At 39.3% G+C, this 27,198-nt stretch overlaps 1 protein-coding gene and 1 long non-coding RNA gene across 3 annotated transcripts; both read right to left on the bottom strand.

Annotated features, from left to right (window-relative positions):
• Window positions 1-508: 508 nt before the first annotated feature.
• adamts5 (ADAM metallopeptidase with thrombospondin type 1 motif, 5 (aggrecanase-2)) lies at window positions 509-23,335 on the bottom strand. Its single transcript, XM_065254066.2, has 8 exons — window positions 22,072-23,335; window positions 10,972-11,104; window positions 10,714-10,881; window positions 9,072-9,355; window positions 6,560-6,743; window positions 6,306-6,481; window positions 5,788-5,963; window positions 509-4,255 (listed from the first exon to the last, which is right to left on the bottom strand). Exons 1-8 carry the CDS (start codon window positions 23,095-23,097, stop codon window positions 3,619-3,621), a joined length of 2,784 nt encoding a protein of 927 aa, XP_065110138.1. The 5' UTR covers window positions 23,098-23,335; the 3' UTR covers window positions 509-3,618.
• On the bottom strand, window positions 17,573-20,571 carry LOC135735630 (uncharacterized). Of its 2 annotated transcripts, XR_010527664.2 has the most exons (5): window positions 19,481-20,571; window positions 19,055-19,152; window positions 18,829-18,914; window positions 18,633-18,748; window positions 17,573-18,495 (listed from the first exon to the last, which is right to left on the bottom strand). It is a non-coding gene; the product is annotated as an uncharacterized lncRNA (long non-coding RNA). The 2 variants fall into 2 exon arrangements; XR_010527663.2 differs by having other exon boundaries at window positions 19,055-20,571.
• Window positions 23,336-27,198: the final 3,863 nt, after the last annotated feature.

Here is a 27,198-nt window from a genome sequence, read left to right as displayed (position 1 = left end):
ATACTGAAACATGCGGTAGTTAGTGTCATGTTTAATAGAGATGTGAATAGATGCAGTGATTTGTAATGTTGTGAATATGTCACATTTTTGTCACAGATTGAACTGAATTGGCTTTTTTGATTCATTTGTTGTGAGATGACAATGGCAACAAATAAATCCATAAAACGGAAAATATAATATAGCCATTTTTTATATACACACATATATTTATGAATTAAAGGAAGGAAAATCCTCTTAAAAAGGAAATCTTCTGCTCAGTCATGTTTTTAGTTAAATAGTAGTTAAGAGACACAAAATGAGCATAACAATAAATAAATTCATCATGTGTTTTCATTTTCACATACCAGTACAAACAATAAATTATAAAATCAGTGCTGTGTGTATTCAGTACAACTGCTGCTTTCCACTGAGATGAGTAAAGACATCACTGCATGAAGCTGCAGATACAGAAATCATGAAAAAACTTCTGATCACTTTAACCAAAGTACTGCAATGTGAGGGAGAGAGAGAGAGAGAGAGAGAGAGAGAGAGAGAGAGAGAGAGAGAGAGAGAGAGAGAGAGAGAGAGAGAGAGAGAGATCTGTGTGTTATTATACTACTATGAGCGGTATATAAATCTAATGTAAGGTTTCACACACACAGAGTTTAAGATGTGTTGAGTTATATCATCTGATGTGAGCACAGGGATGTTTAATTCACTTTGAGTCACATTAAACGACCTCAACACTGTTTATTTTAGCATTTATTCCTGCATGTCTTTATTTCCTGAAGTTTGTTTGAGAAACGATGCTGAAGTGAGGTGTGCAACAGGTGAGCAATGATTGGAAACATCATTGCCATGGTAACCGTGTGATCGTGATTGGCTGGCATGATTGCGAGTGTTCAGGACACGTTGTCATTTTCAAGTACCTCGACTCTTATAGAGAAACCGATGTACAGTCACACTGAGACATACAGACACTTACAAAAAATGTACAGTGATGATACTATGATGCTATCAGATGGTAATACTATAGTACTTTGATATACAGTACGGTACTGACATTTATTTACCCTGCACTGTAAAAAAAATGCAGCATTTTCGTCAAATTAACCTATATTTTTATACATTTTACTTTAAGTTAAACAACTTGTTTTTATAAGTTATACCAACTTATTGAAGGTAAAACTTAAAATGGTGGGTTGAATTGACTTACAAAACCAAGTTGTTTTAAATTCTTGCTGCATGTTTTTACAGGGTGGTACAAGGGTAAATTTCCAAAAGATCATGGTATTTTTGCCACTGTTTTTGTAAATGTGACCCTGGACCACAAAACCAGTTATAAGTCGCATATACAGTGTACAGTGAGTAAAATAAGTATTTGAACACCCTGCTATTTTGCAAGTTCTCCCACTTATAAATATCGGAGGGGTGCACCTGTTTGAGGTCGTTAGCTGCATAAAGACACCTGTCCACCCCATACAATCAGTAAGAATCCAACTTCTAACATGGCCAAGACCAAAGAGCTGTCCAAAGACATTAGAGACAAAATTGTACACCTCCACAAGGCTGGAAAGGGCTACAGGGAAATTGCCAAGAAGCTTGGTGAAAAAAGGTCCACTGTTGGAGCAATCATTAAAAAATGGAAGAAGCTAAACATGTCAATCTCCCTCAGACTGGGGCTCCATGCAAGATCTCATCTCGTGGGGTCTCAATGATCCTAAGAAAGGTGAGAAATCAGCCCAGAACTACACGGGAGGAGCTGGTCAATGACCTGAAAAGAGCTGGGACCACCGGTTCCAAGGTTACTGTTGGTAAAACACTAAGACGTCATGGTTTGAAATCATGCATGGCACGGAAGGTTCCCCTGATTAAACCAGCACATGTCCAGGCCCGTCTTAAGTTTGCCAATGACCATTTGGATGATCCAGAGGAGTCATGGGAGAAAGTCATGTGGTCAGATGAGATCAAAATAGAACTTTTTGGTCATAATTCCTCTAAACGTGTTTGGAGGAAGAAGAATGATGAGTACCATCCCAAAAACACCATCCCATCTGTGAAGCATGGGGGTGGCAGCATCATGCTTTGGTGGTGTTTTTTTGCACATGGGACAGGGTGACTGCACTGTATTAAGGAGAGGATGACCGGGGCCATGTGTTGCGAGATTTTGGGGAACAACCTCCTTCCCTCAGTTAGAGCAATGAAGATGGGTCGAGGCTGGGTCTTCCAACATGACAATGACCCAAAGGACACAGCCAGGATAACCAAGGAGTGGCTCTGTAAGAAGCATATCAAGGTTCTTGCGTGGTCTAGCCAGTCTCCGGACCTAAACCCAATAGAGAATCTTTGGAGGGAGCTCAAACTCCGTGTTTCTCAGCAAAAGGGCAGAAACCTGACTGATCTAGAGAAGATCTGTGTGGAGGAGTGTGTGCAATCCTGGTGAAAAACTACAGGAAACCTTTGACCTCTGTAAAAGGCTACTGTGCCAAAAATTAACATTGACTTTCTCAGGTGTTCAAATACTTATTTGCAGCTGTATCATACAAATAAATAATTAAAAAATCATACATTGTGAAGATTGTGTCTCTTACAGTGGACATGCACCAATGATGACAATTTCAGACCCCTCCATGATTTCTAAGTGGGAGAACTTGCAAAATAGCAGGGTGTTCAAATACTTATTTTCCTCACTGTATTTGTAGCACTATAGCCAACAATACATTATAAGGGTCAAAATGATCAATTTTTCTTTTATGCCATAAATCATTAGGAATAAATGTAAGATCATGTTCCATGAAGATATTTTGTAAATGTACTACTGTTAATATATCAAAAATATATTCAGACAACTTTAAAGGCCATTTTCTCAATATTTAGATTTTTGTGCACTCTTAAGATAATAATTAAATAATAGTTGAATCTCTGACTAATATTGTCATATCCTAACAAATCACACATTAATAGAAAGCTTATGTATTCAGCCTTTGGATGATGTATAAATCCCAATTTCAGAAAATTGACTGGTTTTATGGTCCAGGGACACAGATGGGGTTAGGGTTAATAATAATCACTGCACACTAACTAGTAGGGTGCAGTGAAACACACACAAACACACACACACATGAACAATGTTATCAGATAACCCACAAAACCAACATTCAGATAAACGTCCTGAATAATCATCTTAGATTTTTGAATCGTCGACTTTACATAATCACTATTTCACACAGCTTGTACTGCTCCTCCTGTCAAAAGTTTATAGTTTGACTTGAAGTACTGCGAGACAATGAATGATGCTCATATGACCTGATACATCTGGATACCAGTAGCATATTCAGTGTTTAACAGGCTGTGCCCTTCAGGAAAATGGTTGCAGGATTGTCAAAGGGGCGGAGCTACATCGAGCGACCGGTCTGAGCCAAAGCTCTGCGTCCAAGTCACAAAACAACACAAATCTGAACGCTAGCAGGAGTCCACAGTGATTGTGTTTAGATCATGAAACAGCATTTATACAAACACAACCGTCAGTCTAAAGGAACCAGCAATGGTTCAGTCATGTTTGTGCTCCATGTGTCTGCTGGACACCTGATGTGGCCAACCAGAAAACAACGTTCCTCAGTTTATTTCATTCATAAGTCCTCAACACTTTTTATTCAGGCAGTTTTTGAAAGCCGAGGGTCTGGTGGTGAGCGGGCAGCCTTTGGCCAGCTTGTCCTGATGGTCTTTGCATTGCACCGTGCGACTTTGCCAACCTGTATCGCAAGTTCTAGAGCACATCATCCACGGTCCCGTCACCCACAGGGGTCCTGCGATCGTGGTCGACGGAGGCTCTGTCGTCGAAGGAACCTCGGTAGTAAATGTCATGATCTCCTCTGACGACAACAACGCCGCGGCAGTGCCAGAAGATGCGACGAGTGACGTCCGAGGGGGAAGCGGTATTTTACGAGGCATGAAGAAGCTATAGCGGATGTCTAGCGGCTTCTTAGCGTCTGTGGCGAGAATCTGCACCACCAGGCTTTCCTGTAAGGCCCCGGGGCCCATGCTGTGAAGGTACTCGTCTCTCTGGCTCCATCCGCTGTAGTTGAGGACGGAGCCGTTGAGGGGAATAACCATCTCTGACGTGGAGATCATAAACTTTCCGTTTAGAAGATATTCTCCACCGGGCCGACGTAGGGCGAGGTAAGCGGTGTAACGTGTCTGGCCTTTAGGTTTATACTGTCGAACCTTCAGGTGTGTCGAGCCCTCGGGCACCTTCACGACATCCGTGTAACCCTTACTGTAAAAGACATACAGAGATCAGCACACAACATATATTCACTTCTGTTTTACAGTAATACTCTTAAAACAATAAACCTATAGATAACAAAATATCTCCTGTCAAGTGATCACTGACCACCGTTTAAGGGCTATGATTTGTTTTCAGATATAAACTCTATGGCTCAGATTCTGGTTATGATTCATTGAAGTATCATGTTTATCCTAATATGCTTAAAAAAACCGTACAGTAGAGATGGGTAAAAAGATTGATTCTGTGATTTTAATCAAGAACCCAAGGAAAACACAAAGGAAACACAAAAGTTCGAATAAAAGTTTTTACGCTGACTTGAGGTGGCTTTTGACTGAGGTAAAAAAGAGTAAATGTGATTAATGGGAGATGGAAATGCATTTGCTGAATAAATTCTGACGTAGTAAACCCACGTGACTGATCATCTAGCTGTTTCAGCTGATGTTATCTTTACATATATGGGGCTTGTCGTAATGCCCTTGCTGTTAGTGCCTGCATCAAAAAGTGCACAACATTCAGTTTGACAATTACAAGCTGCACTGCTAGTTAATTTATAACTTGTTCAATCGTAACTTAATGCATCCCTGTCTTCATTTACTAAGCGTTCCTTGTTTTGTTTACTGTTGGTTACTAGATTACTAATACCACCTGCTATTTGCTCAAACAACTTGATGAAAACGCACCTAATTCACATTTGTTTGTTTGTCTTTTTTTGCAAATATTAAAAAGATTCGCTTCACGTTTGGATGTAAACCTCCACTAATTTCAAGTGAGACAAAGGACATTATTTAAAACAGGAACTTCTCTGGAACTTTTGGGATAATGTAAGTACACAACTGCATGAAATATATCACACTGTGCAAGTGGTTTTTGGATATTTTATTACAAAAATCATACATATTGTGGCTTTAAGTGTGTGCCCAGAAAGCCACATGTCAAGGCTCAGACAGGGCGTAAATACTGGGTTCACATTTCCTTGAACTTGAATCTACATATTTACACAAAAATGATTCCAAAATGCAGTGATTGGCCTTGTAAACGGAATCTGCGGTGTGAATGTGAACAATTCAGAAAGTAAACGCAACAGTATATTACATTTGTGCATTACATGTACGTCTTAAAAGGTACCCGACTATGAAGACTTGTATGCTTTAATGCTTTATATTTGCCTTGAACTAATAAAATTCTTTATTTTATTTCTTTTCATTTTCACATTCCTATTGCCAATCCCAGTGTTAATCTATTAAACCATACGTGTGCTTATAACCAGGGTACCTTTGAAAGTGACAGCACACCAAATCATTTATATGCCTGCAAAACTAAAATAACATTCGATATTAGATCGAAAATCATAAAAAATACAGAATTTAATTGCAATACCCAGTCCCAGATATTAAAGAGATCTCAGGTTGACATGAACGTTATAAAAAAGCTGATTGAGGATCAAGTGTCATATCTGTTATTCGGTTGAATCTATTTTGGCTGTATGTTGTTTGCTTTAAAGTGTGTTTGTGTTTTCTAACCTCTTCTTAGTGAAATTTCCAGCGACTTTGATACAGCTGTTTTCATCTCCACCACAGATGCCACACTTATCAAACTGAAGTTTAGAGCCAACGATTCCATCACAGCCGGTACGGACACACTTTCCTTTAACACAAACTGAGCTGCTGTACGGCCGGCATTCTGTTCCATCAATCACCTGCACCAAAATCACACGAAATTATAGCAAACGGGTACAATGTGTTCATTTTTACAGAAGAACATCTCGTATTCTTTTAGCACAGTTTTACTATCAAAACAAAGGTGTGTGTAGGATATGTAAAGAATAATTGACGACGGGCCATTAAATTATAAGAGTCAATTTTTCCTCTTATACCACAGCAACAAACATTGCTCTGGTGCCTATTTTTAAGACATTTGACAAGTTAGGTGTGCGGTTATCAGAAATTAATGCATACCCACGGAACATTTCTCAGCCAATCAGAATACAGCATTCAACAGACCCGTGGTAAAATAATTGGTAATCTAAATGTAGACTCACTCTCTGAGAAAACACAACATAGTATCCTGTGCCTTTTGCCCGGCAGGTTAACTTGCAGACGTCTTTCGGCAGAATTCCTGCATATTTTGGTACCCATTCCACAAAAGTCTTCACTCCTTTAGGGTCTGTTTGAGGGCCGTCCCGGAGCGCACACTGTTCCTGTCTGAAACTCTTATCTTACACAGACAATAAAATAATAAGGATAAATCTATATGTAATCAAAACTGTGATTTAACTGTGATGTGATGTCTTACTGGATGGCGGGCACGGGTTGACGTTACAGGACCTGTAGACGGCTCTCTTTCCCGTGCAGTAATGGCCGTTGTTTCGCGGTGGAGGGTTATTGCAGAGACGCTGTGCAAACTGGACACCGCTGCCACAAGTGCGTGAACACGAACCCCACGAACCCCACGAGCTCCAACTGCCATGATTAGACATCTGCCATAAAGAATTACAGTTAGTTAGAGAGATAAATCTCATGGGATATAAAGCAATAAAAGATTGATAATCTCTTTACTGTCCTAACCAGACACAGATGCAGTCAATAACATCTGTATGGAATAGCATACTACTATTCCAGCATGTATACAGTCTGAGATGAACTAATATTATGTGTCATCCTCGTATTCCTGTGTGCATACAGAACCTATTAGATAACTAATTTAGATATAACTAACCTATCTGAGTATTAGCAGAGTTATTGTAAGAGTACACACGTATAGAAAGAGCATTACAGTTAATATATAGACACAATACTGTATATCAAATCTGTTTTGATTAAACTGTAATGTTGCAAAGCTCAGGAATTTTGAAAAAATATTCCAAGTTCAAAACTTAAGGAATTATAGAAAATAATTTGTCACTTTTGGGTGAAACCATATTACATCTGATTCATCTTTATCCATGTGTCACAATTTCCATTCATTCCTTTATAATTTCCATGGAAGATTCCAAAATTCCCCAAATTTTGCAACCCTGTTAAATTGTACAGATTTCTGCAGTAATTGTGGACAGCTCGCTGGAGGTAAAAACTAAGAGTAACATACAAAGACAACTACAAACATTTCTACTTGAAAATAACCGGCAACAATTCATGAAGTACACAGAATCAAGTATGACGTAATGTTGACATGTACAGATGATTTATTAACTCATTATAAAATCATTAAATGAATAAATACCATCAGCCCTATAAATGTACTTCCAGCAAGCTTATGGATTCAACAAATAAGAGTCAGACAGACTCATTTAAATGGCATGAAGTGAATGTAGTGGAAAACCCACATTTACTGACCTAATGAAGTTTATAAATGACCTGAAAAGAGACTGTCATACTAGCAGTGATGGGAAGGGTGTGGAGAAAAACTTCCCAATGTCTGTGACACAACCCAACCACATTTACTCATTATATAAGACAAACAAACACACATACTGGATTTTCTTCAGTGAGACAAAAATGAGTTTCAGTACACACGGAGGAAAATACTCAACCTGTCCACTGGACGTCAAAGTGTTCTTGTAGCCCAATAGTATAATGTTGCATTAGCTCTGCAAAACATCATGGGTTCAATCCCAGGAACACACATACCGATCAATACACACGTTGAGCAGATAACTATTAAAGATCTGCTTATTATAGAAACCTGTTAACATGCAAATCAATAAACCAACTGTGCAGAAAACTACGTTTATATGAGATTTGTCAGGTTTCTCGCAGGCAGTGATGTCACTGCCTATAGTACATATAGTCCTTCAAAAAGTCTTGTTGTATTTCTTCTTTTGTCTTTAGAACCTGTAAATGTAACATAAGCTTTTATTTTCAGTTATCTTTATGCCAACTGCTTGAGTCGAGCACAGACTATTATGCATTACTTTGCGCTTTTACGTTTATCTTTTACACACAGAGAGACATGCGCACATGAAGAAAACTTCTAGAAAGCTGTGAAATCTGAGGTCTGAGCAAAAAACTTCCTGTGCCGAATGCTTTTTGCTTACGCAGTTTATGGTCTTTCCTAGATAAAAGAAAACCATCTAACGCGTTTACATGACCCCACACATTATCAGTTTATTAATCATATTCACTGTAGGACTGTGCATGTCAACGCACTCATTGTTATTTGTCACTTTGGATAAAAGCGTGTGCAAGATGCCGTAAGTGTAAATGGATATGAATACGTTTGATTCAGAGCACATTTGAGTATGAAACTGATAAGGATTATTGCATTACGATGGATTTCAAATATGACTCAAATATCTCAATTGTGACAGACTGAGATCATGAGGATTATATCAGCCTGCTTTAAAGAGATTAATATCTGCATATAAACCCATAACTATCTAGTGCTTTCAGTCTCTAAACTAGTAGTATGAATTTCCTTATTAAGCTGGTTGGTGTTGACCTAAGCTGGTCTATCTAATGAAACTTGTGCTGTTAAGATAACGGTTCAGACAATGTACGGAGACTGCAAGAGAAATCATTCTAAAGAAAAAAAAATGCAGAAATGATGAAGACTGATTGTTATGATGAAGAATTTAAGAGTTAGACAGAGATTATGAATATCCAGGGTTATCGCTAAACTCCTGATCAAGTATGACCAGTGAAAACGTGAAACAGATAACTCATTATTTCGTTTATCCGGGGTTTACGATTACCCTAATAGGCCCTAAAGAGAAGGTCTGAATGAAGACCCTAAGAAAACATGAAAAGACTTCAGATCAAACAGAAACAGAGTTAAAGATCATTGTGATGTTAGACAGTACACTTACCGAATAATGTTTCTTGCGGGTTTTGTCCACACATTTCCCCTGTAGACAGATTCTTCCCTTGCCGCACGGTGTACCTTCAACAGCTGGGAGTTTCTTGGTCAGACAAACCATCTGCCCTTTCCTGATCACAGCACACCACAGGCGGGCGCACACGTCCATGCCCGGACACATGGTGTACTCCGGTCCGAAAGCTAAACGACACTGAAGTGCGGCATCGTAACTCTGACCGGGCAGCTCTTCTGGACCCAACAAAGGCTGGCGAGGTGAATCCAACAGACACTCGGCTACACCAACACACAAACCACAGCTTCAGTGTGAACACAAGTAAGGAATAATTGACGACATGCCGTTGAATTATAAGAAAATAATTCAAAGGAACAGAGTCAATTATTCCGCTTATATCACGGTGACTACAAATATTGCTCTGGTGCCTACTTTTAAGACATTTTAAAGGTTAGGTGTGCGGTTATTGAAAATATTCAACACCCATGGAACATGTCTCAACCAATCAAAATAAAGCATTCAACAGACCCGTGGTATAGACGGTTTCAGCAGTAACAACATAAAGAAGTGGCTTTCAACAAGTACTTTAAAGTAGTTAATTAAACAACACGTAGATTACCTAGGAAACCAAAACATTAGTTATTTTCGACGATGTATTTGCTCAAGAGTTCAGTTTAGCAACTAGTCAGACCATAAAAAAACTGAAACCGGAAGTAAAGTTCAGACCAGACGCATGTTTTATAAAATGGTTAGTTCCTGTTCTTGATTCTGATTGGTCAATATGTAAGGGATAATGTAGAGGCAGCCGGTAGTTATTGGGAAATAAGTCCCGACAGTGTGATCAGGACCCGACGCGAAGCGGAGGGTCTTGTATCACACTGAAGGGGCTTATTTCCCAATAACTACCGGCTGCCTCTACATTATCCCGCTTATTACACGGCTACTTGTCACATAAGAAAAAAAACTGGACATGAATATGAATTTGAAACATTTTATTGGCATATTTGTTTTAAATTAAAATTTTTATCCTTCCGCGAAACTTTGCACAGATGCATAAAATGATCGTAATACCTTATTAAGATCCTCTGCTTCATACTTGTCTGTCTCCATTTTTTACTCTTTAGCCAGTCTTTGAGAAGTTTTAATGCCCATTCTGTATTTTTTTTGTGTGTTGGCTTCGTAGCTGTCATGCTCTATTTTGTCAAGTTCAGTCTCAGTAAGCTCTCTGTGTCTTGTCGTGGTTGTCGAGTGTTTGTCACAAGATGGCGCCAAACAGACAGTAATCTTTATTGATCTTTATTGGCGCGGAGCGATTTTACTCGTGCAAGTAGTCCGGCTATGCGTTATTATTTTGGAGCGGTTATTATTTGAAAAGAACGAACCTGCAAATGTCTCAACTGACCAATCAGAATCAAGCATTCCAGAGAGCCGTGTAATAAATTATAATAAAACACACCTATGACCGTTGTACTTAATAATTCTGTGTATCAATGCACAGCACCATTAGCAATGCCATCTTATAAACATCACAAATTTATGTTAGAAACAACATTATATTAGTGAAAAGATCCTGCAGGGATTGTCCGTTATGCTTTTAATTGACAAGAAAATATGTTTTGTTAAGGGAATCATTTCTCACCGTTGCCGTCATCGAAGAAGTCTGTGATCGTGGACGACGTACAGCGGCTCCAGGGTTTGGAGGCATCGATGGATGTCAGGATAGACGACATGAGGCGTTTATCCTCGTTGGAGCCGAAGCGTTCTTCGCAGAACTTCGAGTCGTCGTGAGACAGACCCAGCAGATGCCCTGAACGTACGCACAGGAAGTGATGTCATGAATGTTGTGTGAGTGTGGAATAAATCTTCATGCGTGAATGCAGCTCGATGTGATGAATACCGATCTCGTGCGCCACGGTGAACGCCGCGTGAAGCCCGTCGTCCTCGATGACGGCACAGCTCCTCTCTGGAGAACACACGGTACCCACGTCAGCCATCCCGAGAGTGTCGCATGAATGATGTCCACACAGATCCTGCACACATCACATACACACACTTATCAGCTATCAAATCATTACATTATGATGAAAGATTATGAAAAGGAACTGAAGAATCTGCACAATTATGTCCACTAACTGTGTATAATTTCAGCAATTAGCGTCTTTTCCTCTTCCTGTTTTGGGGGTTGTAGAGGAAGCACTGATCAATAAAGACTCATGTTAAACCCCCGAGGGCCAATGTTACACAAGAGTTTGGTTTATTCATTGACAAAGCCCTGGGGCGGTCAATTGGAAGTCATTTATTTCCAATGACACTGGACTCATTTGAATTGTTGGTGAGGCCACATGATCACTTTTCTGTGATTTAATATACAATGATATACAAAAACATATCAAGAACATTTTAAAAAGCAACGGTAAATGAATTTCCATACAGGTCCAACTGAACAGACACATACATGCAACCTGTCTTTATGTTTACTGTCAAATGGCACTGAGCCATAATCTAACAGACACACAAATGCTCATATTTCTCAAAGGCTCTCACAGCTAAACACACACAGACACAGAGACAGAGACAGGTTGATTTTTCACAGAAGTGTTGATCACAGCCGTTCTGTGCGTTTACTCATTTTAAGAGGATGGAAACAGTCTGGGTCCTGATGCCAAGCGTACACAAACAGCTCACGAGCCACATGAAAGAAAGAGCGTTTTAAAACCACCGGGCCCTCGAGAGCGCCTGCTTTTGAAAAAGCAACATTCAGCTCAGTCGTCTATATGTGTTCAGCTCATGAGCTCAGAGGAACGCATGTGTAATGATGAAAGAAGCTGGCCAGCTTAGCCAACAGCTCGATCTACAGATGAAATCAACTTAAACACTTACATCATCAAATCACGCAGATCGTCCAAGAGAAGAGAGATGTTACTCTTGTGATCAGATGAACTGTGTTACTACACTAAAGACAATTTTTTTGTGATTGTTTCGGGCAAAAATCCTTGATCTTGCGGCACCTTTTCTTAAAAAATGCGATGGAATATGCGGGATATTTATGCAATTTTATGCAAAAATTGCAGGAACCTGCAAAAACTGCGGGAACTTGCAAAATAGTTTTTAGCTTTTGCAGCTTTTCAATGATTTTCACATCACATAATCACATCACTTCATAACGTTTCATGGCAACAGGGGACATGGCTGCGCTTGTGTGAGGCAAATGCAACATTTTTCAACTTTCTGCTAAGATATATGTGATGAAAATGCGGGGATTATGACATCATGCACGCCCTGCATATTTTGCGCACAAAAATCTGCAATTTATGCTGCAAAAGTATTTGAAAAAATGCGTCCTCCCCATAAATATGCGGACTTTGGCTGATTATGCGTTGAATCATGCAATTGCATAATCGCGTTTTTCTGGAGAGACTGACTACAACTCTACATCTACATTGAAAACTGAGACAGAGAGAGTGAGATATCAGACAGTGAGATAGAGTGAGTCTGCAAAAAGTGAGAGAGAGATACAGATTAAAAAAGTATATGAGTATTTGAAAAAGTAAGTGAGAGTTAGAAACAGAGTGAGAGTAAATCTGCTGAAAAGAAAGAGAGAGAGATACAGAGTAAAAATGGGTGAGTGAGCATGTGAAAAAGTGAGAAACAGAGTAAGCATGTGAACAAAAAAGTGAGTGAGAGTGACAAAAAAGATAGAGTAGGTGTGCAAAAAAGTGAATGACAGATAAACAGAGAGAGTAAAATACAACCTGATCTCACGAATTTCCGTGGCATTGTAACGGAATTTTTTGCTCATATTTTTCGTGGCATTCTCACAGATCTCCACATTTTTCTGAGGCCCTGCCACAGACTTTCTTTTCCGTGGCATTTTCACCGATTGGTTACTCAACTGCTTTGTCCTATTTTCTTACCATTGTCGATTCGGTTTAGGGTTAGATTTACATAAAATGACATCCTTACCCAAACCCAACGACAGGCGCCAATTGTTTAAAGTTTAGAAAATATAAAAGAATACATCAGAAAAAAATATTATAAACCGATACTTAAAGTGACATTCTAACGCAAACACCAAATGAAGAGTTTTGTTGCAATGTTATCATGTTATGATGGTTAAATCAAAACAAACCAACTGCATTTGAATTGATGTTAATTGGAATGCACAACCAAAAAACGAGATTTCTGAAAAAAAAACGGAGTTATCTCGATTTGCAACGAAACTCTTCAAATCTAATCCTAAACCGAATTGACAATTGTTTAAAAATAGGAAAAAGTAGTTCAGTAACCAATCCGTGAGAATGCCACGGAAAAGAAAGTTGAAAAAAAGGGAAAGTTGAAATCAGCTCAACTTATGGTAATGAGCTATGACGCAGTTCGGCAGCAACCAATTGGCAGGTGGAAACATTCAGCCGCAACCAATCGGCAGGTGGAAACCTCTGCTTGAGAGAAGTTCAGAGAATGCATTCGTGCGTCAGAGCGTCCATTACACCTTTTCTATAGCATTATTTGCAGGGCAGCCAAAGTGTTTTTTTGACACTCTCGCCGGCAGCGTGAACATACAGTAAGAGTGAGAAACAGAAAGAGATAAGATTCAGACTATGAATTCAGACCAGGACCGACTAGCAGTAGAAGAGCGACAAGATCTCATTGATTTCAATGGAAACTTGCAGAATTCCGGCGACACATTGACCGAGTGAAGTTGAGAAATGTTTAACTTTATGCAAATTATGAGCAACTTTTGAGAGCGACTGCCAATGAGAACGATGCAGTGGAGATCACGTCACCCATCTCTCGTCAGTTACTGGAGTGAACGGTACTCATTTGTTTATGACAACCAGATTTAGAAACACCTCTTTTAAAAGAGACGAGCGACACACAGCGACAAAGTCGCTCTGCTTGTGTGGAAAAGTAAGTGAGAGAGAGAGAGACAGTGAGAAAAAGTGTGAGACAGAGGATGTGTACAAAAAGAGAAAGAGAGATACAGAGTAAAAAAGAGTGAATGTGATAGAGAGAGTGAATAAGAGAGAGAAAGAGAGAAGGATGAACATGACATGGACAGGTACCCTTCAAAATTCCTACTCAAGAATACCTTAAAAAACATCGGGCAAAATAAAGTGTTTTGAAACATTGCATTTAGTGAAGGAATGATAAAAACATACACAAGATTCCTGACAGCTCCTGGGTCACATCAGAACATCTAACTCACACGCAAACACACACGCACACACACACACACACACACACACACACACACACACACACACACACACACACACACACACACACACACACACACACACACACACACACACACACACACACACACACACACACACACACACACTCACGGGAATGTTTATATGCTCATGGCTCTCACACTTGGCAAGGATTTTGAGCAAACATGTCGAGTGCAGACAGACAGGAAGACAAGCGGTAGGTGGAGAAGACTCTGGATATTTGATTCTAGGTGTGACGGCCCGAGAACGCCGCAAGCTTCTGTCAGCTGGTTCTGATTTATGGGGCGTTCCGGGGCCAAGCATATGGTCTGGGTTATTCTTTAAACTGATCTGAGGTCTGTTTACAGAGCACAACATCATAAAGGGCTTCTGCACTCTGTGGATCTACAAAATATTAATCCTCTAATGTGGACAGGGCTGGGCAATACAACCAAGCAATCCTACAGTTCTTCTTGTATTTCCTCTGAAATGGCTTCAAATGTTGATTTTCATCTTGTAGAAGCTTCATTTGAACATCGTTGCAAAGTAGATTCTAAGACCTAGTCCACACGTACACAGGGAGTTTTCCCCTCCTTGGTAAAAAAAATCCCTGCGTCCACACGGACATGGAAAAACCCTGTATGAAGAGGGACAAATGTGACCTTCCTCCTGGCACTTAACGTGTCTCTACACTTCACTAAAGCGATTTAAAACACATGCATGATGTACCATACAGAGTCTGCTGGGATATTGTGTGATGATGCAGAAGAATCTGTTATTAAATGATTTCTGAAACACAACAGATGAATCACACAACGCTAACGTCAAAACTGAACAAATCCAGCTCCTCATGTCAAAAACAAATTCTTCATCCTACCGAGCGACTCCAGAGAGGCCGGAATCAATCCTAGACTGTTGCTACCCAACCCTGGCACCAAGCGAAAGGATTTCAGACACTGGGGTGTATAGATGGATAGATCCAGAATATCTGTGAGATTTTCAGTGAACTGTTAACATATAGCCGTCGCCGTGCAGGACGTGTGAAATGTCCCAGCACTTTACAACTAATAAACAGGGGGCGGATGGAGGTGAATGTGTGCAGAAAAAGCCTTCATACTTTTGGATTACAAAACAATCATCTGAATGTTTGTAATCACAAAGTTTTGACAAGAAGAGAAAAAATTAAGATGTTCAGATAAAAACTATTCTCTAGACAATGTTGCAAGACAATAGAGATCCAACAGCGCTGATTCTGGACGTCATAACACAAACTCCCACGAGAAGAGAATAGTCTGATGATAAAGTCTGTCCATGGACACATGATGTATTGTCTGTGGTGGTCTCAGTGCAGTCACGTGTCTATCGTCTCTGTCTGATGTAATCAGACATTCACTCATAATCCTATCTGCTCTCAATGTAGCTCTTGTTTCAGTATTCTGTGGTATGCATTGAGCTGCATGGACGAATCCACACGCCTGAACTCATTCTGAGGAAAAAATGCCTTGATTATTTGTAACAAGGTTCTTACTGTCTTCTAATTACATGAAAATGTTTGTTTGGTTGAAACGACGAAAAAAAAAACAAAAAAAGGAAAGGCTGAAAAGTATTGAGTGATTCTAGTGAAAAAGCACAGAGCATACCTGTCAACATTAGGATGTGGAAATAAGGGAAATTTCCCAAACCCTAACACACCCCAGTTTTCACTACTGCGCAAGGGAATAGATTTTTTTTTGTGGCTCTCGCATCTGCTAAAGACTTATATACACATATATTACACAAAAGATAGGTCGCACACGTTGCATTCCTTAACACCTTCTGGAATGCAGAAGGTTCACCCTCCCTCGGGAAGCTTTTCTTCTCGTTTCATTGGTGGGTGTCGTTTGAGTGATATATTACAGATATACTACTGTCTGCTTTACTAGAGATGAATGAACCAACATCCAATACAGCCAGTGGGACATTTTTATAGAACGATGAAAAATATGGGAAATTATTTAAACGGGGTGATTACTATCAGAATACAATCCATCACGTGCACTGCGGTCGCAAAATTCTGGTCTCTTAATTATCCCTAGAATATCAAAAGTGTGTGGAAAGGTGGTAGATCCCTTTCCTACTTATCCCCTTGGCTCTGGAATGATTTACCAACCGATGTCCGAGAATCAGACACAGTAGATAACTTTAAATCTAGACTTAAGACTTTTCTCTTTAAAAAAGGATTCACATAATTTGTTTAGTAATGGTACTTATCTCACAATAGCTAGCTTGTACAACCTAATAAATAAATAAAATAAAACCTTATTATCATCAACACTTCAAAGCATGGTAAATGTTATTAATATTCTTAAGAAATATGTTGAAACTTTGAATTAGTAGACGGTTGAGTCTTAATTTGCCACGTGTGGTCAGGTTGTGATTTTGGTTGTGTTTAACCTACTTACTTGTTTACATATATATAGTATATATATATATATATATATATATATATATATATATATATCCCTAGGGTTTTTTCCTCATAGGACTTTTTTTCTCCTGGCAAATACACTCGCTAATCATGTTGATTCGTAGTCACAGCAAATTCTGCTGCTTATGCTATCTGTATTATGATTTTTCTGTGTTTTTCCCTGCTTCTATTAATGTAAAGCTGCTTTGAAAAAAAATTCTCTCATACCAGAAAAAACACTGATGGGTGTAAAGTATAAAATCAATCTGAAAGCACGACCTGTTTGAGATGTTTTGGTAGCGTGACAGAGCATTAATTTCCCTTGCATAATCTTAATAGAAATCAATGGAATCAAAGCGTCTTATGATGGAGCATAAGCTCTCCTGAAAGCTTCATATAACAGAAATGGAATTAGATCTGTTATTGTCACGGTCCATCTGTCCAAATAAAGATGATTAAAACTTTAACATAAGTATAGATGTAACCTGCAAATGAGAAAATTCTGTTATTATTTCACCAAACCTGTATGCAGTTATTTGATTTCTGATCTGTATTTGGTTACAACACACAGAATAACCAAAACCATAAATTCTTCACAAAATCATGTTTTTTGTTCCACAGAACAGAAAGTCATACAGGCTTAAAACAACACAAAGTAAAGTTTATCTTTTGTGGCTGAGGTATTCCTTTAGCCTCTTATTAAACTTCTTCAAATCAGTTCTTAAGATCATAAAGAGAAAGTTTTGGACTTCAGCTAAAAGGATTTGATGCCTGAGTGTTTGTGCCACAGCTGTGAAGCTCTCTGTGGGCGTTTGTGAGCTTTTTGCCCACACAGCAAAATCACTGGTGTTAAAATAACACCCAGGGTGTCAAATTTAACACTTGAAAAGTGTGTATATGTGTCCACACTACACTGTGTTAATTTAGTCAAAAGTGTAGTGTTAATTTAACAACACTCATTATATGTTAATTTAACACTCAATATTGTTAAATTTTACACTTTGTTCAACACTGTTCATTGTTGTTTCCACACTACACTGGTGTTGGCACAGAAATACAGTGTTAAAAATTAACACTCCTAATTTAAGGTCAACACCAGTGTAATGTTTATTCAACAATGTTAAGTGTTAAAATACTGATTAATAGCCACTTTTGTTGCTAATGGGTTGTTTCTATAAAAGACAAATGACAAGAAATATTGCAAAACCTCTTTTTATTAAAGTACATCACATTTAATATTTACATTGATACACACAACACTTTGCATTTAACACTGCTTATTTAAATACCTCAGCTACAATTAGAAACAGAATACAGTATGGAATAATGAAAGTTATCTTATACCACAGCGCAGTGACATGAAAACCACTTATTATAAGGTCTTTAATAAATCAAATGAGTTAAAAAAAAAATTAGCCACCCTACTCAAAACTTGAACATTAAAATACACTGCAATTACCTTACTGGCAGGCAGAAATGCTTATCCTTCACAATACTAAAGATTTATCCATAACAAAACAGACATTTCAATTCAAAAGACGTTTCATTTTTCTTAAATAGGTTCCAACCTGGTATTTAGTTCTGTAGTTGTTTTACTCATGATGTAGTGGAAGGCTGCATCAGTGGTCTTCATCATGGAGGGAATGGCTTTTTGGTCCAGAATGATGCAAAAATTCTGGATGCAACTTCTGTTCCCAACGCAGTGCAGGCAGGGCTGTGCTGATTCATCCACCTCAAAGCATGGATTGATGCTCATCACCTAAGGGTTTTAAAAGAGTGTATTTGATGAATGTATTTGATGTGTATTTATGAACTTGTATGCATTTACATGGGGTGAACAATGCAAGCAAACTAACTGCTGAATAAATAACTAGAACAAAACACTAAAAAACTTACACCGCACAATCAGTAGCTTCAGTTGCACATTGACCCTCTCCAGTCTTTCTTCCTTTCACAAATGAAAGGCAAGAGGTGAATGAGCCAGGGAAGAGCTGCCACATCACTGTCCCGTCCTAGCAAAACAGAATTTAAACACCATGAGTATACAGTTAAACTTTAAAACCGTAAAAGTAGCAAACCCATGTACACTTACCATATTTAAACTCCTGTTGACCAGACAGAGGGTCATCCATATTGTTGTATGTTGGCTATTTTGCAATACATCACCTCAGCATATTTCTGCAGATTTTCAAAGACAAAAAGAGTCAAGAAAATACCAAAAAGGGTGCAGTTTTAACAGTTATTTGAATCAAAATCATCTCAGTATAATAAATCATGTTAGAGACAGTGTACAGTACAAATGTACTGTGTGTACTCACATAACTAGTTGGTAAGCTCTTATCCTCCAAACTGGGTTAAGGAATAACAGTTCCAGAATTCATGGGTATGCCGTATTCAAATATACTCTGGTAGGGTCCTATCACAAAAAATGACAATAAAGACTCTGAAAACTCAACATTCTTTTTATATTAAAAACAGCACTCAAGACAAAATATGAATCTTCATTTATACATTTTCAAAATAGTAATCAATTTGATTGCTATTTAATATGACATCAATAGCAAAACGATGTATGAGAAGATAATATATTTTTATTAAAGTTGGCATCAGGTCATGTGAGTTTCTTTCCAGATTAATAATAATAATAATAATAATATGTACAAAACTACATATACTAAAAAGATTGGTTAACTGTTCAGTTATGTCAAATAAAATGATTTATATGTATAAATATATAAACTTACCTTCTGTAATGAATTTATATAAGTATTAGCAGTCGTTTCTCATTGAAAGTCATCCATGTCAGGTCTTCTTTAATAAACTGCCCTAAAAACAGCATCTCTTCTGAATGATTTGAAGCACTCAGTGTGAACTTTCACCAAACTAGCATCTATAATGACAGAAAAAAAACAAATGTTCGCCATACACGTTTTACACTTCCGTATGTATTTGCCATTTGCATCTGTCTGACATCTAGCGCCACGAAAAGCTTACAACACACAATGCATCCAATCTGTGCATACAAATGATGATATATTGTGAGGTTTTGGTCAAATTAATTGTTGGTTTGGCGATATTTCCCCTGTTTGCATACATCTTAGAAAAACACATGACGATGCGGTTGCGGTTTTCTCCGTGTTTTTCAGTAATTTGAATAATTAACCGATATCCGTGCACTCACGTGCATGTAAACAACCTCGTTAACTCACGGTATCTAGCCTATATGATTACCTTATAACGAGCATCATATGGTGAATAAACGAGCTTTCATTTAACTTAATTTCATACCTTCAATTTGTAGTGCATTTATCATGGTTCAATTCTTTCATTCATATCTCCTGTTAAAATTATCCTTCTTGGTTTTAAACTTTTAGCTAGCAGTTTAACTTTATACTAAACTAACAAGGGAACAACGTAACACAATGTAGCTCTGATTAAACTGAACCAAATAACGAACAAAGGGGAAATAAAATGGGAAAAATATCTTATTTAGGTTTTTTGGCATATGGCTGCGTAGAGTCAGACAGAGAAATAACAGTTTAATTTAGCTAAACCATGTGAATATTATGAGACTGATTTACCTGATCTCTTCAGTCCTCCTGTGAAAGAAAATGGCGGTAAAATCCCTGACAGGATATGTTTAGTGGAGGCGTGGCTTGATTTACACCGCTCAGAGTGAAATCTGATAACACCCTTGTTTTACACTGACACTGTCGTGAATATAACACTGGCCTAGCAATGGCAGTGTTATTTTATTACCAGATAGTGTTAAAACAGCATCAACACTGTGTATTTAACACCATCCCTGAAAATTTAACACTGGTGATTTTGCTGTGCATCATGGACTGTTGACATGGTACTTCCCAACCACACATACACACACACTGAACTCCGCTGGAGGAAAGAGGCCGCTGGCATCAACCCATCTGTGCCAGTCCAGGACCCTCTTTCTCTGCCAGGAGACGTTCCTCTCAGTGGAATTTGGTTTGGTGATCCTTACTAAGGGGAAACAACGTCAGCATCACTTACAGCAGAGCCAAGAGAGGACACAAGCAATGGATCTGGTTAGAGGTATATTCCATCATTTCTATACTATGACTCTCTTTATATTTACAATTCTATTATCAATTTAAATATAGATGTTAAATATGTACAGTAGCAAATAAGTGCATGCAAAAAAAGTTTGTTTCCGGGTTTTTACACATGCAGATTTATAAATTGAATTAACTTTGAAGCATAAATGTAAACGCTATAAAACCTGCAGAGCTGCTTCAGAACCCTTAACCAAACCGATTGTCATGTAAACGGTGCTAAAGACCCACTAGGTTTCCCGTTTCCCAACCCTATTATGGAATTCAGCCCTACTGACTGAGACCTCGCATGACATGAACCACAAGACATCAGGAAATTTGACAAGCTCAAAAACCACAAGTGAGGAGACTGAGGGAGGCCTGGCGCTCTTTACTCCACTGTGGACTTTTGTGGTGGTAAACGAGTGTGGTCTCAGCTAGTGGATGGATTTCAAATGGGAGATCTGTTTATTTTCCTCACAGCTCCCATAGAGAGAGAGAGAGAGAGAGAGAGAGAGAGAGAGAGAGAGAGAGAGAGAGAGAGAGAGAGAGAGAGAGAGAGAGAGAGAGAGAGAGAGAGAGAGAGAGAGAGAGAGAGAGAGAGAGAGAGAGAGAGAGAGAGAGAGAGAGAGAGAGAGAGAGAGAGCAGTGGGACTCATACAGTATCTGATCATCTAAACCATCAGAGCTGATTTAAACAGTGTACTGCATGAGGAATGTGCAGGGACAGCACAAGTGAACGCACGCACACGCACGCGCACGCACACGCACACGCACACGCACACACGCACGCACACACACACGCACGCACACACACACACACACACACACACACACACACACACACACACACACACACACACACACACACACACACACACACACGCACACTATAGACTACAGGATTCCGGGAGGAGCTCTCCAAAGTCTCCTGCCTAAAAAAACAGTAACAAAGGAAATCAGTTTGACTGTGGAACAGGAAGGGTGAGAGATTGATATGTACATGGTACCCATGAAGAAAATGTTGGATTCTCCTTGTAATCATTTATGAGACACTTCTATCCAAAGTGTCTTACATGTAAATGTACTGGAAAGTTGACCACTGTACAAATATTCTGCAGAAGCTCAATTGGTAGCAACGCAAAGGTCATTGGTTCGGTTCCAAATTGGACACATACTAGTTTAAAAATACATGTTTTTGCAAGACCATAAAAAACCACCCAATTCTTGACGTCTGACGCACGTGTGTCCGTTTGTTTGTTTACCTGCCTGGTGAAGAGGATGGCCGCGTCATGGTGATGGTGGTGGTCGTCATCTAATGGGTTCTGCTGGTTCTGCCACTTACAGAAACTCTTGAGCGTTGCGGCCGCGTTTTTGGACACTTCAATGCCTTTCTCACCCTCTGCCAGAACCACGACATTCACCACGGATAGACGGATGGGGTTTTCGATGCTGGCGTGACCGTACAGTTTGGACGCGATGGACGCGAGCGTCAACAGGTAGTGATGCAGGTCCTTTCCGTATTTTTTCGTCATGGTATCATCCGCGACCAGCAGGAGCTCTACGGTCCGGGCGCGAGACATGGACCTCTTGCGCCTCATCGTCCGCGTCGCATCCGACTTGATTAACTTTGTCCACCAAGTTCTTCCGCTCGCATCCTCATCCAGCAGCAGGTTCCTTCGCATCCCTCGAGAGCCGCGTGTGCGCTTTGGTCTTTTCCCATCACGCGTGCCGCAGCTGTGCAACTCGGGCATCGCTTTGAAAGTGAAGCGCTCGCGCGTGTAATAGTGAAGAGCGCGCGTCGCGTCAGCATCCTCAACGATGCGCAAGTCATTCTCGTGTCCCGACGCCCGTATGACAGGTGTGATCGTGTACCGCGCGTGATCAATGGCGAAAAATCCCTGAAGTCCCCCGCCACACAAACTAAACACCGCCAGAGACTCCGCGTTTGTGTTCACGGTTCCGCGGTAAACGCATTCCAGGCGCAGAGGCGCCGCGTCCTGGCTTGCGTTCAGCAGGGCGGCCACACTGGGACTGAAGTGACGCGACAGTATCGACTCATCCCGTTCCATATCCAACTGAAAACGCCGGCCGTCCAGGTACAAAAGATAACCAGCTTTACCTCCGCCGTGATAAATCCTGTCCACGGCACGCACGACGCCGCTGCTCCGGTGGGCAGGTGTGCGCAGAGACGCGCTGGCAGGTGTAGAGAACGCGCCGAACGCAACTCCACCAGATGCGCGTAACGCAGCGCACAAAGTGCAACACAACAAAACAATCCTCCACATCATTCCATCCGATGAAGAAATGAAGTTCACTTTAGTCCAAGACTTTTGGAGACGTAAATCCAAATGTAAGAATTAAGATGAATTTAAGAACAGAGCCGAACCGGTCCATTTATCCGCGTGCGCATCTTCTGCTCCAAACTCTGAGGATACACGAGAAAGTGAAATGCACAGGAGAGAGGAGCGAGAACTAAAGTGAACTTGCAGAACAAAACACAAAGTTTCCTCTTAAAAGCACGAGAGAGAGAGGGAGAGAGAGACAGACAGACAGAGAGGAGAGAGAGAGACAGAGAGTCCTGCCCCTTTGCGCTCTCTCACCAGCCTCCTCCTCTCTCATTCTTTATTAACTCTCTCTCTCTCTCTCTCTCTCTCTCTCTCTCTCTCTCTCTCTCTCTCTCTCTCTGTGTGTCTCGGAATCAGAGTCCAGTGCTGAAAACCGCCGGTCCCTCAGTGCGCGTTCATGCGTCCAACTGCAGCTGGAACACGATGCCGTGATCTCGTGTTGCGTTATTAAAAGGTTGTTCAGGGCAGATCATTATATTTTCATCTGCACAGAAATGAGTGCTGCATTACTGTATATGATGCTTAACATTGCAAATCCATTAAAACAACAATGATTGCGCTACAGCATCACATAGCCTGCTTGATTATTTGCATATTTTTATTCATTTTACAAAAATAGCTGAAAATCTAGAAGTAAACATCTTTACATAGATGACAAAGTGAAGAACTAAAGAACACAGTCTGTGTTAAAAAAAACTATGAAGAGTTATGATACAGTTACTGTACATATGACTGCACAGAACCCATAAATATCAACTCCTATTATTGGGTAATTTTCTTATGTAACGTAATTTGAATATATAGTGAATGATCTACAGTTGGGCAGCAGAGGGACAAACAGCGAGGGATGGAGGGAATCCACCACTGGGAAACCCTGTTGTGTTTAATAGAGCATCAACCCCTGCAGGCAAACAGACAGATGGGCAGAGAGACAGATCAGATCAGATCCATGCTACTGTGCAGAATAGTGAGACATCTGCTGTTTGGGTCACTGCATGTCATTTCAACACCACATTATGACATCACCACCAAAACAACAACAACATTATTACAAAGTCAACAGAATCTTACTGCTTAAAGTAACAGCTTTACTCTGTTAAAATCAAACAGTGGAGATTTTGCCGAGGTGTTGTGTTTCACAGAAGCTAAACTAAAGTCTCATAATTTAAAGATGTGATCTGGAGCATCCCAGTTTGATTTCAATCTTTGACATGATCTTACTCAGTCAATATTAAAGATATCAAGGTTATATTTTCACAAAATGTTCTTTAAATGATGTAGGATGTTGTTAATCACAAAAATGACTTTAGCTGAATTTTCACAAGCAGGGTCATGTGTGGTCATGTGTTTGAAACGACACAAGTCTGACAGAAAGATTAAGTGAAATACAGTGATGAAGACAGACTGAAGATTCAAGTCTCTTTAAGTTAAGTAATATTATTTTAATAATTCAATAGGGAAGATTTTCTTTTGAAAACATACAGACTGATGACCTGAACTTTAAGGTAATGGATAATTTATGACTCTTCAGAGTCGATGACAAGATAAAAGCATTTGCTCAACCACACAGTAAACCTCTAGTGTGTGTGTGTCTGTCTCTCTCGGTGTGTTTTTGTATTATGTGCTGTTTAGTAAATGTTGCTTTTTTCCAGTGCTGTCCGTTATGTTGTGTGTTATGCGTGTCTTTATTCTCTGGAGCCAAAATGTCTCTTTGCATGCAAGACGTGACACCTTATAGATCTCCTGCCCGGTGTTTGTTTACCAAGTCATTTAATAGTTATTAACCAAAGGATCTGACAAACCCACTCAGACAGACTGGCAACAAGGAAGTTTCTATATGTATGCACTGCAGGCAATAATGGTCATTTACATTTGTGGAAAAAATGCAACCAAAATAAGGTTTTTGTTATAGTTTACTTACCCTTATGTTATTCTAAACCTGTGCAAACATTTCAAGAGATGTCCAGCAGAATGTCTTCTGTCTAAAACAATCCTAAAAGAGCAAGAAACCCCAATAAAGATTCATAAAACTTGTGTTTTGTATTTGATGTTTTGTGTGAGGATCAGATCCAGAGAATCTTCAGCGTTCATATCTCATTTGTGTTTGTATCTGGTTACACTTAACAGAGCACTTATTTGATACTTGATATTAAGCATATTGTGTCATTATTCACTGAAATGTCATACAGGGATTTAAAGTAAATGAGTCAGACTATGAATGTTTGTTGTTGTGTTGTTATGATACAGCAGTATAAAGTCACTCACCTCTCATCAGTGCTTAACCTGAGACGATGCTCCGAGGGGTTCGACGGCTCTCCGCTTGCTTTACCTCGCTGAAACAGATATTTGCTCAGGTTAAAGTCATGCAAGAAAACCACAGTGTGGGTCAGGTGAGGGGTGTATGTGTGTGTTTTGGGTGATGAATGCTTCAGAATCTTTAAAGGTTTCGCTATGACCCACATCTCACCTTTGGCTCGGTTCTTGACCTGCTCACGAACACGAGATTATTAAAATGAGCAATCAAAGAGGTTTAAGGATGTTTATCAAATACTTGACTGGCATGTTTTTGTGTTGAGGAGTTTTGTGGGTGGTACAGTGAGTCTTCCTGTCAGAAATGTTCTTGAAAAATAGACGGGAACAGTCTGTGCTAAAAAATTAAATCCTGAAGTTGTGCTCCCAGATCTATCATTTCCATTTCAAGTCGAATCTTAATTCTGAAATCCTCTTTGTACTGATTATTATAAGAGAATACAATAGTGGCAGAAACCAAAATAGAAGTGTTTACAAACAGATGAAAACACATTGCTCACCACACGCAGAGATGTGATTCAGCACATGCATTGCCAACGTGCCACAGCGTCTCTTTCACAGGAGATCAAACATGAGATGACACATTACATGACAAGATATAATCAATTAAACCTAACTACGGGCCAGAGAACTACATGGATGAACACACACCACACACACACACTATCAAATCTGCCTATGGACATTTGTGTTCAGACACGTGAACAGACAGAAAACACACACAAACACAAATGCACTCAAACATACTATACACACTGGTTATAGTGCAGTAGGCAACACTAAATGACTCGATTTATAAAATTTACTTATTTCTTGTTCACACTGTATCCCATCTGTTGGGCTGTATATCAGCATCATCCCTCATTCATAACACAACTGTTTATGATCATTAATCTATCATATAGGTTTCAGAGACTCTGCCCCCGTCATCATATTGTGACATTCATGATGTAAAAAGTGTTAAAGAGTTTTATTATTGGCAGGGCAGGACTGTTTTCATTTGCCTCAAATATTTAACCTTGTTTTTTTGTTGTAAATCTTTAACTTCTGCAAATAATTATTGAACAATGAAGTACTTTCAATAATTCATTTAGCAGAGGCTTTAATCCAAATTTACAAATGAAACAACATTTAATATTTTCTCTACAAACAATCATTTTTTTTCTAATATGTATTCAAATAAACACAACACAGATTGGTCGCCATGCTTGCAGCGATGAATCTGTACAGGCCAACAGAACACAAGACAACAGTGAAAAGTCTTTATCACATCATTTACACAAAACCAAAGACTTAAACCTTAATATTCTCCATCCTGCTTCAATCAGAAAATACAATACAGTTTTTTCCTTACAGTCTCAAGATCAAATATCAGTTTAAAACAGAATGACATTACAAACACCAGAATCTCTCCATCACAGATGTAACACAATGAAGTTTTACAGTATAGAGTTAAATAATCAAACACATAATAAACACATAAAAATGTTAGCTAAGATTCACAAACTCTTCATTTAAACTAAACATCAATCAGAGTCTTTAAATCATACAGTACAACTTACCAATCCTCCAAATGCTGACTTTTACTGAAGTTCATCATCTTCATTGGCTCTTCTCTACTCTTTGGGTAAATGAATCCCATTACCGGTAGAAAGATGCTTGTGAAGAGACACAGAAGAGACAGGGGTAACACTTTTTTAAATCATGATGAACTAATACATAAATCAATTCTTA

The sequence above is a fragment of the Paramisgurnus dabryanus genome, chromosome 4 (genome assembly GCF_030506205.2).
Source record: "Paramisgurnus dabryanus chromosome 4, PD_genome_1.1, whole genome shotgun sequence".
Taxonomy (NCBI): domain Eukaryota; kingdom Metazoa; phylum Chordata; class Actinopteri; order Cypriniformes; family Cobitidae; genus Paramisgurnus; species Paramisgurnus dabryanus.
Note: the sequence above shows the minus strand (reverse complement) of the source record. Positions and strands in the feature narration are given on the sequence as shown.

Bases quoted from the DNA above. Each gene is read 5' to 3' on its own strand.
- adamts5 (XM_065254066.2), bottom strand. From the start codon at position 23,097: ATGATGTGGAGGATTGTTTTGTTGTGTTGCACTTTGTGCGCTGCGTTA. The intron at 9,356-10,713 runs GTGAGAAATGAT...GTGTTGGTGTAG, and splicing joins CTTCTTCGATGACGGCAACG to CCGAGTGTCTGTTGGATTCA. The intron at 5,964-6,305 runs GTGAGTCTACAT...ATTTTGGTGCAG, and splicing joins ATGTTGTGTTTTCTCAGAGA to GTGATTGATGGAACAGAATG.